The sequence below is a fragment of a genome, unplaced genomic scaffold, assembly GCF_019419815.1.
Source record: "Pyrus x bretschneideri cultivar Hongxiangsu unplaced genomic scaffold, Pyrus_bretschneideri_v1 Contig53, whole genome shotgun sequence".
NCBI lineage: Eukaryota > Viridiplantae > Streptophyta > Magnoliopsida > Rosales > Rosaceae > Pyrus > Pyrus x bretschneideri.
The window spans coordinates 1861338-1874535 of record NW_025999791.1 but is presented as its reverse complement, the minus strand read 5'-3'; the positions used below and the strand labels follow the sequence as shown (position 1 = coordinate 1874535).

Below are 13198 nucleotides of genomic sequence, written 5' to 3'. Positions count from 1 at the left end.
AAGTACGTGGTTCGGTAACCTCCATCTCCAATTTTCATTTTTCCTTTTATTTTTCTTCTTAAACGGCATGTTGTTAATCTCTGTTTTCAGGTATCTCATTTTCCAAGTTCTATCCTACTCTCTCTCTATAATTCTTGAGTGAAATAGGGGAAGAACAAACCCATAAATGTCAAGTGCAACTTTTTTTGTAAAGTTGTCTTGAGGCATTTGAAGGTCAAGCATTTACAAACATTTTTATACAATTACCTCCTGAGGTTGTCACAAAGCATCCGCTATAGCAATGGTTAAATCAGCGTTTATGATTCCGGGTTCAAACCTGGCAGCGAAGAGTTTTGTATTTCTTTTTTCTTTTTTATCACAGGCAATAGTTAAATAAAACCATTGAAACAAACTGCCAGGTTGGGGATGTTGCTCGCCATGCAAGCAAGAGGCCCAAGATTCGATAATCTGCATCACCATTTTCATTCTTCCTATTATTTTGGTTCTTAAATGACATGTCGTCCATCTGCTGTTTTTCGTTTATCTCAGTTTTCTAAGTCATCTCTCTCTCTCTCTCTCTCTCTCTCTCTCTCTCTCTCATTTTGTTGAGCTAACTCTCTCTCATTAAAATAAGTCTACAATAGCCCCCTTATATGTCACTTGCAATTGAGGGGTGGGTTTTCTTTTTATGTTATAGGGGTCTTGGGGGATTTGCAAGCCAGTCATTTGTATACATTTATATACAGTTAAATCATCAAGTTCTCACAAACATCCATTGTAGCAATGGTTAAATCAAAGTTTTTGAATCCGGGTTCAAATCATGGCAGTGAAGGAACTTTTTTTTTTTCTTCCTCATTTATCACAAGGAATAGTTAATTAAAACCGTTGAAATTAAAATGCCAAGTTGGGGATGTATCTCGCTATGCACACGAGTAGTACAGGGTTTGATAACCAGAATCTCCATTTTTCATTTTTCCTTTTATTTTTCTTCTTAAATGACATGTTCATATGCTCTTTTCAAGTATCTCATTTTCCAAGTTCTCTCTCATGCTCTCTCTATAATTCTTCAGTCAAATAGGTGAACAACATACTATTAATTGTCAAATACAATTTTTTTTGTAAAGTTGTCTCGAGGCATTTGCAGGTCAAGCATTTGTAAACATTTATATATAATTAATTCCTCAAGTTGTCACAAAGCATCCGTTGTAGTAACGGTTAAATCAAAGTTAATATTCCAAGTTCAAACCCATACAGTGAAATTTTACGCTCCAACAAGGATCCTTTTTTTTTTTCTTTTCATTGCAAGGAATAGTTAAATAAAACCGTTGAAAACACAATGCCAGGTGGGGGATGTTGCTCCCTGTGCAAGTGGGAGGCGCGGGATTTGATAATCTACATCACCATTTTTCCTTCTTTCTATTATTTTGGTTCTTAAATGACATGTCGTTCGTCTACTGTTTTTGTTTTGTCTCAGTTTCTAAGTCCTCTCCTGATCTCTCTCTCTCTCATTTTGTTGAGATAACTCTCTCATTGACTCTTCAATTAAATAGGCCTACAACAGTCTCTTATATGTTAAATGCAATTTTTTTTGTAAAGTTGTCTCGAGGCGTATGCAGGTCAAGAATTTGTGAACATTTATATACAATTAACTCCTCAGGTTGTCACTAACAGTCGACTGTGGCAATGGTTAAATCAAAGTTTATGATTTCGGGTTCGAACTCTTGCAGCGGAAGATATTTGTTCTGTTCTTTTTTATCGCAACGAATTCCTAAATAAAACTGTTGAAAACAAAATGCCAGGTTGGGGATTTAGCTCGCTATGTATTCGAGACGTTCGGGTTTCGATAACATGCATCTCCATAATTCTTAAGTGAAATAAGCGAACAACATCCTCTTAAATGTCAAATGCAATTGAGGGGTGGGTTTTTCTTTTCTTGTAAAGTGGTCTCGGGGCATTTGCAGGTCAAGCATTTGTAAACATTTATATACAAATAAATCCTCAAGTTGTCATAAAGTATTCGTTGTAGCAATGATTAAATCAAAGTTTATGATTCTGAGTTCAAACCCTTCAAGCGGAAGATTTTTTTTTTCTCTTCCTTTTTTATCGCAAGGAATTAAATAATACCATTGAAAACAAAATGCCAAGTTGGGGATGTTGCTTGCTATGCTAGTGAGAGGCACGGGATTCGATAACCTGCCTCACCATTTTTCATTCTTTCTTTTATTTTGGTTCGTAAACGACAAATCGTTCATCCGTTGTTTTTCTTGTGTCTCAGTTTCCAAGTCCTCTCTCTTTATCTCTCTTTACATTTCTTCAATTAAATAGGTGTTCAACAACCCCGTATATGTCTTTTTGCTTTCTAGTTGTATTTTTTTACAGCAAATAAAGAAGTTAAATATATTTAGTTTAATTTTTAATGCATGTGTCCCATTAACAACGAATAGAAAAAAAATTAAAACTAATTTTCATTATTTTTTTAATAGTTAATGTAACTCTAGGTCCAATAAAATAATAAAATAAATATTTGACATATCCATTGGAAAAGAAGAGAATTTAGCACTGGTATTCAATTTACCACATCAGCCGTCAAATAAATTTAAGAAAACTAATGAAAAAGGTTTCAAAACTTTGAATTTTAACCGAAAGCCATGTAGAAACTTTATTTAATGGTTAGGACAAAGCCCAACAATAAACCGGTCCAATTTAAATGGCCCTAATATTGAATTTCCAATTTTGCCCATGATGGTAAACTTTTGTCCGTTTAATATATTTCTTTGTTTATGGTTCTTTCTGCTATTTTGTCTCCCTCCCCCATTTCTTCCCGACATTCAAAACCTTCCATTTTTTCTTTTTAATCTTGCATTGCAGCTCCATCTCTGCCACTATGCAAAAACCACATATCAGACCCCCAAACTTCATTTTGAGCCGTCTCCATCTCGGCGGCAAGGCAGTACAGAGTGACCAATATTGATTGCCTGGCCGATGGAAGTCGATATTCAGAGGACATTAGAGTTGGATAAGGTTTGTGGTGTCGAATTTTAATCTAATCTAATCTAGGGTTCGTGGACATCTACCGCCACAAAATTCAGAAATTCAAAGAATTCGTCGACGAACACCTCAAACCAGACCTCGTTTGCGCCTTTACTCAACGGTACCATTTCATAGACCCTCTCTCAAAACTACAATTGCAACAAATTTAATTGCTCATATCCGAATGTGTGTGTGTGTGTGTGTGTGTGTTTTTTTTTTAATTCGACAATCTGGATATGCAATCCCATTTAGTGTTTTTTGGTTGTTGAAGGTGTTTTCTTGACTTTATTTAAATTAAAACTCGGATTTGCAGAAGAACATATAGAATTTGGAGAAACATAGGTGTGACCAGTCTTAGAACTTTGGTTAACCTTGGATCTAAAGTTCGTGTAAGAGTATAACTTGAACTCATTAAATCATTCAATGTTCTTGTTTTACGACTATGGCTGAAGAAGATGTGGCATATTGACCTAAAAGTTGTAGACTATGTAGTCCTTTGATCTTGAAAAATTGTAGTTGTACACCCATGGATATATTTCGTATGGATCAATTCTACTTCTATTGCATTGGCTAAACATAATCTCGCTTTTCACATTCGATAAAATTGAATGATGGAATAATCACTACATTGTTCTTTATCTTAACACACCATTACTTCTATTGACACAGCTAAACATAATCTCGCTTTTCACATTCGGTAAAATTGAATGATGGAATAATCACTACATTGTTCTTTATCTTAACACACACATGGGATGATTAGATGATCACCATATTAAGATGCTTGTAAAGGATAGAGATCGTTACAAATAATTCTCACGGTCATGCCGAATGTTGCTTGTTTATATAGGGGTTTCACATTCTTTTTGTCTGCTGGACCACTTATGATGTAACATGCCTGTTCAAAATGACGAGAAACATGTATGTATATGTATGCAAAGTTGCAAACAAAATTGCAACTTCGTCTGCTAAGGTATAGCCTTCAACCAAATTGACGACTCTCTGGATCTAAATGTTTTTCTTTAGGTCTCATGTGTTTTCTAACTAGTTTAATCTTGTCAAGGGATCCTAAATCTTATCCTTTTTTATATTTTTTTTATATTATTCAGAAATTCAATGTTTTTATATTAAGGGATCCAAAATAGTCAGTTTCGGAAATAGTGTACTCGTGTTCAGTTTCATAAATAGTCATTTCATAAATAGTGTATTCGTGTTCAATTTTGTAAAGTCAGTTTCAGAAATAGTGTATTCGTGTTCAGTTTCATAAACAGTGTACTCGTGTTCAGTTTCATAAATAATGTTCCCGTATTTAGTTTCATAAATAGTGTGTTCAGTTTCATAAATAGTGTACCCGTTTTCAGTTTCATAAATAGTATACCCGTGTTTTGTTTCATAAAGTCAGTTTCAGAAATAGTGTGTTCAGTTTCATAAATAGTGTACCCGTTTTCAGTTTCATAAATAGTATACCCGTGTTTTGTTTCATAAAGTCAGTTTCAGAAATAGTGTGTTCAGTTTCATAAATAGTATACCCGTTTTTAGTTTCATAAATAGTATACACGTGTTCTGTTTCATAAAGTCAGTTTCATAAATAGTGTACCCGCGTTTAGTTTCATAAATAATCTACTCGTTTTCAATTTCATAAATAGTGTACTCGTGTTCAATTTCATAAATAGTATACCCGTGTTCAGTTTCATAAATAGTGTAACCGTGTTCAATTTCAGAAATAGTGTATCCGTGTTCGGTTTCATAAATAGTATACATGTGTTCAGTTTCATAAATAGTATACCTGTGTTCAGTTTCATAAATAGTGCATCCGTATTCAATTTCATAAATAGTCAGTTTTAAAAATAGTTCATGTTTAGTTTTAGAAATAGTCAGTTTAAGTAAAAGTTAGTGTTCAGTTTAAAAATAGTGGTAGTACTAGTTTTAGTTTGAGATATTGATAGTACCCCCGTTCAATTCGAGAAATAGTTATGTTCAGTTTAAGAAATAGTGATAGTACCAGTGTTCAGTATAATAAAGTCAGTGTTTAGTTCTAGAAATAGTCAATGTTTAGTTTAAGAAATATTAATAGTATCCGCATTGAGTTCCAAAATAGTCAGTGTTAAATTTTTAAAAATAATTAGTGTTCAATTGATTTAAAGGGGACTTTAGTGAACCATTAATATGATCAACGGGTACAACTTCAACTTTTTGAAGCATATGCATGAATGTATTACCTATGGTTGGTCTAATCTTCAGATATCGGTCAACCCATCCTCTTAATAGATGTTGACAATGCACAAATATGTGTACTTTTAGATTTGGCCAAGAAACACCGAACTATCGACTGATAATCTTTGGTTTTGCTTACAGATGTTGTGCACCCAAGATTTACATTTGTATGGTTAATGGTGTATGATTAATCCTAAGAAGAAAAAGTCCACAAGATCCAAAAGTTCGTATTGGAAAGCAAACTAGATAGCAATTGATATTTCTGCACGTCTTTTGTCTTGTTTGTTAGGTTTAATGGACCTAATTTATTGGTACTCTCATTTCCTTCCACATGTCCTAGAAAAAACCCAAGCCACTCGTCCAGAGTAATATTGCTTCAAAGCAAGAACTTTGTTTTCTTCGCCAATCCAAAACCACAAACTGAGTGAAACCCTCTTCCCTCAACCAAGTGCTCCATTTCTTCTGCCAGAGAACCAAAACATAGCACAGAGCACCAGAGCAGAGGGGCGAAATTCGAGTTTTGGGAAAAAATTCCGGCAACCGGAGGTGCGGGCCCAGCCTGCAGCATGAATAGTCAGCCACCATGTTTTCCTATTTCCAGCCGAACCAGAGGGGCTTAGGACTCACTCCTAGGCTTGTTTTTTGGCAAGCAAAGGGGCGGCCCCCTCCTTCCTACATAACTCCACCACTGGTTGCCATACCATAGTTTCCGTTCTTAAAACAGACAGATGCTATTTCTCCATCAAGAACAACTCCACATCTTTTCTACAAGGATTGATGATAATTGTCAGCAGCGCATTTTTAAAAACTTGTTTCTAGGTTCCTACCTTTGTCTCTCCAATTTGCACTCTGCAAATATATATCTCGACTTTTTTCAGTTTTTCTTTCCGTCTTCAAATGCAGTTTTTGGGTTGAGGAATTCCGGATTTGATGTGTAGATTATTGTTTGAAAACTTGAATTGAAGTTGAAATTGGTTGACAACTTGAGGTTTCAAGCAATGGAGGTTTCGAATTTTTGGTGCGGTTTGAAGGGGTAGGTATCCCGATAGTAATGGCGTTGGAGGGAGGAGTGATTTTGGGATTGTAACTTTTAGTTTGGCTAACAACCCTTGGTTAGGCAACGTTAGGGGCAATTTTGGAATATTAATTGTTATCTAGTTTAGGCTTTTTGTTGAGCCCGTGTGTTTTAGTTTTTATAGGGCCTGAAAGATAAGTTTTATGTCCTTATGATTAAAACTTAAGCCCTTTTTATTAAATAATAGTTTAGGGTGGTTCTTCATTAAATAAAAATTAGCCCAAGCCCTTTTCGTTAACGCTCACATAAATTTTTAACATACTATATTTGACATCGCATTTGGAAATGCTCTAACAAGCCTGATTCATCTTGAATTATTTATTTGAACTTCAAAACAGTTAACAACTTTATTTAGGCTTTAAAACAGGCAACCAACCTTTATTTGGACTTCAAATAGGCTACCAAACTTCTTTCCACATTTGACTAAGGGTCAGCTCCAAAAATGATATGTTTTCACTTCTTTTGCCTTTAAATTGATCCTAAAGTACACGTAATTGAACACTAACACAAAATTGAGTAAAACACAACGAGTTTCACTCAAAAACATCACAAAAAGACTACAAATAGATGGTATAGACGTATGAAATATATGAATTATCAACGTCCTCTCCTGCTTTCTCTATAATTTTTTAGTTAAATATGCCCACAACAACCCCTTATATGTCACTTGCAATTGAGGGGGGAGATTTTCATTTTTGTTGTATATGTCCCGGGGCATTCACAGGTGAAGCATTTGTAAACATTTATACACAATTAAATCCTCAAGTTGAAGTAACCATTGTAGCAATGATTAAACCATAGATTTTGATTCCTGGTTCGAACCACAAGCAATAGTTAAATAAAACCATTGGAAAAAAAAATGCCAATTTGGGGATGTAGCTCTCTTTGCATGCAGCAGAGGTACGGGGTTCAATACGCTGCATCTCCATTTGCTCTTAAACGACATGTCATTCATTCGTTATTTTTCGTTTATCTAAATTTTCAAATCCTCTTCTATTTTCTCTATAATTTTTCAGTTAAATAGGCATTCATCAGCCCCTTATATGTCACTTGCAATTGATGAGGAGTCTTTCTTTTTTTGTGCAGGGGTGTTGGGGGATTTGCAGGTTGAGCATTTGTGCATATTCGTATGCTATTAATACTCAAGTTTTCACAAAGCATCCGCTGTAGCAATGGTTAAATCAAATATTATGATTCCGGGTTCGAACCCCGGCAGCGGAAAACTTCTTTTTTTTTTTTTTTTTTTTTTTTAATCACAATTAACAGTAAAGTAAAATCATTGAAAACAAAAGGCCACGTTGGGGAGATCCCATCCTGCTCTCTCCCTCCTCTCTCTCTCTTTCCCCAGACATGGAGCTTTCTTCTCTGCGGTTCCCAGCTATAACACCTCACTGCAGCACCTCATCCTCTTTGCCTCCAATGTCTGTTCGGCCCACCACTACAAAATCGGTTGCTTTTCTCTCAAGCTGCAGGACAAAGTTGAACTCAATTGGGGTGTCCAGAAGCAGCTCCAAATCCTTGCTTAGCCGCCAGAAGAGGCGAAATTCCACCTGGGTATGCTGCATTTCTCCACTCTTAAGTTTTAATTGCTCCAATTGGGCTGTTTCTCTTGGCAGTGGCTGTTAAACAATTCCAAACTCAAAATTCACAACAAAGATTTGATTTTTTTTTTTTTTTCAGATGGGTTTATTTAGTTTTACTCCAGTTAGTGAGAGAGAGAGAGAGATATATATATATATATATATATATTTGGAAGTTTAATCCGTGTAAATGTAGCTGTGGGTGTTAGCAGAACTGGAAGTTTTGACTTGTTTGTTAATCCATGTTGAACACGGATGTGGGTTAGTGGTTTGAATAGAGTATCGCATTGTCAAAGAGAAAAAAGTCTTAATATTGAACATGTCAAAGCAGCAAAAACTGGTCAGAAGCTTGGGATAGTTGATGAACCTATTTTTCTTAATCTAGAAAATGCAAGTAGAAGAAATGGAAATTTGGTGATTGTTCATTTGGAATGTTTTTAGTAATTGGTTTGGTTCCATATGCATGGTTGCATCCAAATTTTTTACACTATAGACTATAGTCTATCAGTTTATAAGACTCGAGCGTGGCATTAAAGTGAAAGTGAATGCTGGCCAGGCCTGCAGTCAAGTTGGAGCTGCTGAATCTGATCCAGTATTGACCAAAGTTTCAGATTTTAAAGATGCTTGTTGGAGATTCATGAGGCCCCATACCGTACATGGGACAGTTCTGGGGTCTATGTAAGTAAATTACCACGGAGAACACTGGCTAGTAAACTAGTTTAAGTTCCAACTCAGTGCTGCTGTAGTTGACCAAGTTTCATTTTCGTTTTGTCCACAGTGCTTTGGTGGCAAGAGCATTGATTGAGAACTCCAATCTGATAAAGTGGTCTCTGCTGTTTAAGGCATTCTCTGGTCTTTTTGCTCTACTATGTGGGAATAGTTATAGAGTTGGCATCAATCAGATTTACGATATCAAAATTGACAAGTACGCTGCACACATTTATACAACCTTAACTTGAAATATTAGTTCCAAACAACGACAAAAGGGTAAATGGTCATTGTTATTTTTTTTGAAGATCCTGCACAAGTTGGCCCTTATCAGAATGCTATTGATGCCTTGAATCGTCATAGATTTAAAGTGGATGCATATAATCATCGGACTTAGAGACTCTTGTTAAGAAAGTGTTGTTTACTCTTTGAAGAGCCAGATGATCTTGACCTTTTGCTAAACTGTCAACTATTCTGTTCTCCTGCTGTGTGACATTTTCATCAAAGTTATTTCATGTCAGTTTCTTTGAACTTATTCTGCCTGTTTTACATTGTGTTTCAGGGTAAACAAACCTTATTTACCTATCGCTGCTGGGGATCTTTCAGTTAAATCAGCATGGCTCTTGGTGGTATTTTTTGCGGTGACTGGGTTGTTGATCGTTGGACTGACCTCTGGGCCATTCATTACTTCTCTCTACTGTATTGGTCTTTTCCTTGGCACCATATATTCTGTTCCTCCGCTTAGAATGAAAAGATTTCCTGTTGCAGCTTTTCTTATAATTGCCTCGGTATTGCTAATTTTCACACCTTCTCTAATTCTAACAATACAATGATGTGCTCCTTTTGGATGTTTTGGCTCCATTCTAAAGTTAGTATGACTCAGAATTCAATCGTTTGATATTGTATTATGTGGAATTTGAAATTCATAGGCTATCCTTAAAACCTCCAAATAAAGATAAAGGCTAATATTAAGTTTTTATTTTTAATTTGTGGAAAAAGAGGGGAGGGTAGCAGGCCCGTGGCGAGTGACAGAGAAGGGAGTAATTTATTTTAGAAGCCAAGTGAAACAAAACAATTTTCCAAGTATGAAAATTATGCTCAAAACAGTAGTTTGACATTATTATATGGCTGAAGCATCTAATGCTACTGTAGTGTAACACCCTTTCTTGCTGAATTAGCATAGCTTTAACTAATATGACTGTCTGAAAATTAATGTGTCTGAATTAAACAACTTACTAGCAAGGAGCCTGAAAAGTAAAGAGTTTTAAAAGGGTTAGGATCTTTGTGGTTGCTTTTATGGTGTTGTGGAAATAGCTACCGTGATCTCTTGTATTAATATGTGAAATGAATATTATCTTTTCATTTGTTTCTCCAGCAGTGGGGATGTCACAAGAGATTAACAAAATAACTATCGCAGGTACGGGGTTTCCTTTTCAATTTCGGTGTATATTATGCCACTAGAGCTGCCCTTGGGCTTCAATTTGAGTGGAGGTGTGTTACTTGCCCTTTTTTTGTTGTGTCATGTAGATACAGATAAAACCATAGCATAGTGTATGACCAATGGTGTGATTCCAAAATTAGATTGGACTAGTACATGATTGAAAAGGAGTTGTTGAAGTTAGACCCTTGAGTATGGACTTATGACAGATAACAGAAAGCAATCTTTCTCGAACAACTGAAGATTTTTACTTATAAGCTTGCATTTTCTTGTGAATCTCGCTGTATACTTCAGATATTTAAGCTCTGTACATACTAATGCTGAAATTCAAATTCTATCTGCAGCTCGGCCGTTGCTTTTATCACTACCTTTGTAACATTGTTTGCTTTGGTTATTGCGATAACAAAAGATCTTCCGGATGTAGAGGGGGACCGCAAGTGAGTTGTAGGACTAATTACTTTGTGGCTGCTGATATCTCATTTGATACTTGCTCCTCGTAATTTTTTATCCATACAAGTTACTTTTGAAAGGTTAAAAACAGTTCCAAACTTTGCTATTAGTTTTTGTCACATACCAACCCAAGCTCCACCACATCCGGAGCTCGACTCCGCCGTAGCACGATATTGTCCGCTTTGGGCCCCGACCACATCCTCACGGTTTTGTTTCTGGGAACTCACGAGCAACTTCCCAACGGATCACCCATCCTGGGATTGCTCCAATCCAAACTCGCTTAACTTCCGAGTTCCGATGGAACCCGAAGCCAATGAGTTCCCAAAATGCCTCGTGATATATGGAGGTGGGCATATACATATAAGGCATAGAGGATCCTCTCCCCTGGGCGATGTGGAATCTAACAATCCACCCCCCTTAGGGGCCCAACGTCCTCGTCGGCACTCTGCCAGCCAGGGATTGGCTCTGATACTAAATTGTCACATCCCGACCCGGGCTCCACCACATCCGGGGCTCGATTCCGCCGTAGCACGATATTGTCTACTTTGGACCCCGACCATGCCCTCACGATTTTAATGTTACTCCTTTTTCCTTTTGTTTTTTTCTCGTCTGACTAATTTTACACACGAACCACACATTATATCTTGGACCCTCTACCCCATACTGGCATAGTTGATCTTAGTCGCTGAATTAGTGAATTCTCAATTTTCTTAATATGCTTGACTAATATTGTTACTTTTCTTGCTTAAATATGCCAATATTTTCTGTTTGAAGCCTAATATTACAGATGTCATCAGATACTCATTTGAATTAGGATGATTGCAGGTTTGAAATAACAACGTTTGCAACAAAACTTGGAGTTAGAAACATTGCGTTCCTTGGTTCTGGGCTTCTGCTGCTAAATTATGTTGGTTCCGTATTCGCAGCAAGTTTAATGCCGGAGGTGAGTATGCATCCCTTCGAAGTTTACCTTTAGATGATTGCGCAGTCCTTGCACTTGGACAGATAGCCATTCAAGTCCTTCGATCCAAAAATTTTCAAGTCCTTGAGTTACTTGTGGTGCAGGCATTCAGACGTAGCTTAATGATACCCATGCATGCAATCTTGGCACTGAGTTTAGTTTTCCAGGTTCGTATCTTGGGTTTCTTACCTCTCCGATTACCACTGTAGCCCCTTTCGTAGATAAATAAACATTGAATGAACTTATGGCTAATCTTAAACTCGTACATAATACTTTATTCTTATGTGGACTTGGGTGCTTGAGAAAGCGAATTACACCAAGGTAAATGGTCTAATGAAATCAAGTACTACAAATTGGAATACGGAAATTCAGTACGACTATTTTGCGATGTTTAATATTCCGATAACGTGATAGAGAATGTTTAGTTCATCATCTGATTGTGCAAGTTTGAATGCATATTCTGCAGGAAGCAAGTGCCAACTACTACAGATTTATTTGGAATCTCTTCTATGCCGAGTACATCCTTTTCCCTTTCATCTAGCAACTTCGGTCAGTATTTTCTGAATCTGTATCCTGTCAAATTGTAAATATTGGCATAAGAAGTCATAAATCCATATGTCATTAACTTCAGATAACTTATGTGCAGAATGGATACAACAAAGCCTGATCACACTATATCGGGTTGGCTATATGAATTCTAGAATGCCATTGCGCTCGTCTTTATGTTATGTCTTCCGTTATGTGTAGAATGAATAAATGAAATAAAAAAGTTGTAGGAGGTGCAACAAAGAATAGATTGCTCAAGCAGCTAAGAGTACTTAATTTTGAACTTGTAGATCGCTTGCATTAGAAAAACAAAAGCACTTCGTAGTATTGTCTAGTGTTATTTATTTTCACTTATAAGTGAAATATTTTAAGTTTGAATTCTGTGGATTGCGAGTTTGATAAAAAAATATTTATTATGGCTGGTTCTTCGTGTGGTTTAGTCCGAATCTAACACTCTTTAGTGTAAAATTTTACTGACAATAAAATTGCTAAAAGAGAAGGACCATTAATCATGTCATATGTGTACTCAGATGCTGATTAATCAACTTAACCAGATTACAAGCTTCCTCTTGAAATTTCCAAGTCCATATTTTTTTTCTTCTTTGATTTGTGAGTGTGATTCCAATGCTACATATCATTCAATGATATGAATGTTTGAGCCGTTAGGCTTAATTTTCATAACTATTTAAACCGTTTACTTTTAATCTCAATTATTCATTTTCATATCATTCAATGCTATGCATATTAAAATAAGGGAGGCTTTGGATGTGGTTTCTAATTATCAATGTTCTTTGACTAAAACCTTTGTGGTTTTCAGTTTTTGATCGAAGTCTCTGACATTAATGTAATAAAGTATTTCTAATTTTTAAAATTGAAAATGAAATTTATAGTTATTTATATTAATGAAATTTTAAATAAAACCCATAATTTATGGGATAAAAAAATATTAAAGATAAATTATGTTCTCCAATATATTTTGTGTGTGTGTGTGTGTACACGGGTACGTTCATCAAAACTAGCCAAAAAATTATTGCACCAAACATGGGTACATTTTTCAAAACAAATATATATATATATATATATAAATTGGGCTTGGTAACATTATTAAATTTCTTCTATTGAATTTAACATGGATACATTCTCAAATCAAAGAATGTACTCATATAAGTTTAAAAAATGGATTAGAAAAAAGATTGATTGAATTTTATATTAAAATA

General features: G+C 35.7%; 1 protein-coding gene across 1 annotated transcript; it reads left to right on the top strand.

Annotated features, from left to right (window-relative positions):
• The first annotated feature begins 5571 nt into the window (after positions 1 to 5571).
• LOC125470807 (homogentisate solanesyltransferase, chloroplastic-like) lies at positions 5572 to 12397 on the top strand. Its single transcript, XM_048570459.1, has 11 exons — positions 5572 to 6042; positions 7385 to 7852; positions 8435 to 8556; positions 8657 to 8803; positions 9149 to 9374; positions 10004 to 10077; positions 10369 to 10461; positions 11300 to 11417; positions 11540 to 11602; positions 11902 to 11984; positions 12082 to 12397. Exons 2-10 carry the CDS (start codon positions 7649 to 7651, stop codon positions 11974 to 11976), a joined length of 1122 nt encoding a protein of 373 aa, XP_048426416.1. The 5' UTR covers positions 5572 to 6042; positions 7385 to 7648; the 3' UTR covers positions 11977 to 11984; positions 12082 to 12397.
• The last annotated feature ends 801 nt before the right edge of the window (positions 12398 to 13198 follow it).

Coding starts and splice junctions, on each gene's coding strand:
- LOC125470807 (XM_048570459.1), top strand. CDS start 7,649: ATGGAGCTTTCTTCTCTGCGGTTCCCAGCTATAACACCTCACTGCAGC. Junction 9,375..10,003: donor CTTTTCTTATAATTGCCTCG/GTATTGCTAATT, acceptor TAACTATCGCAG/GTACGGGGTTTCCTTTTCAA. Junction 10,462..11,299: donor GATGTAGAGGGGGACCGCAA/GTGAGTTGTAGG, acceptor GGATGATTGCAG/GTTTGAAATAACAACGTTTG.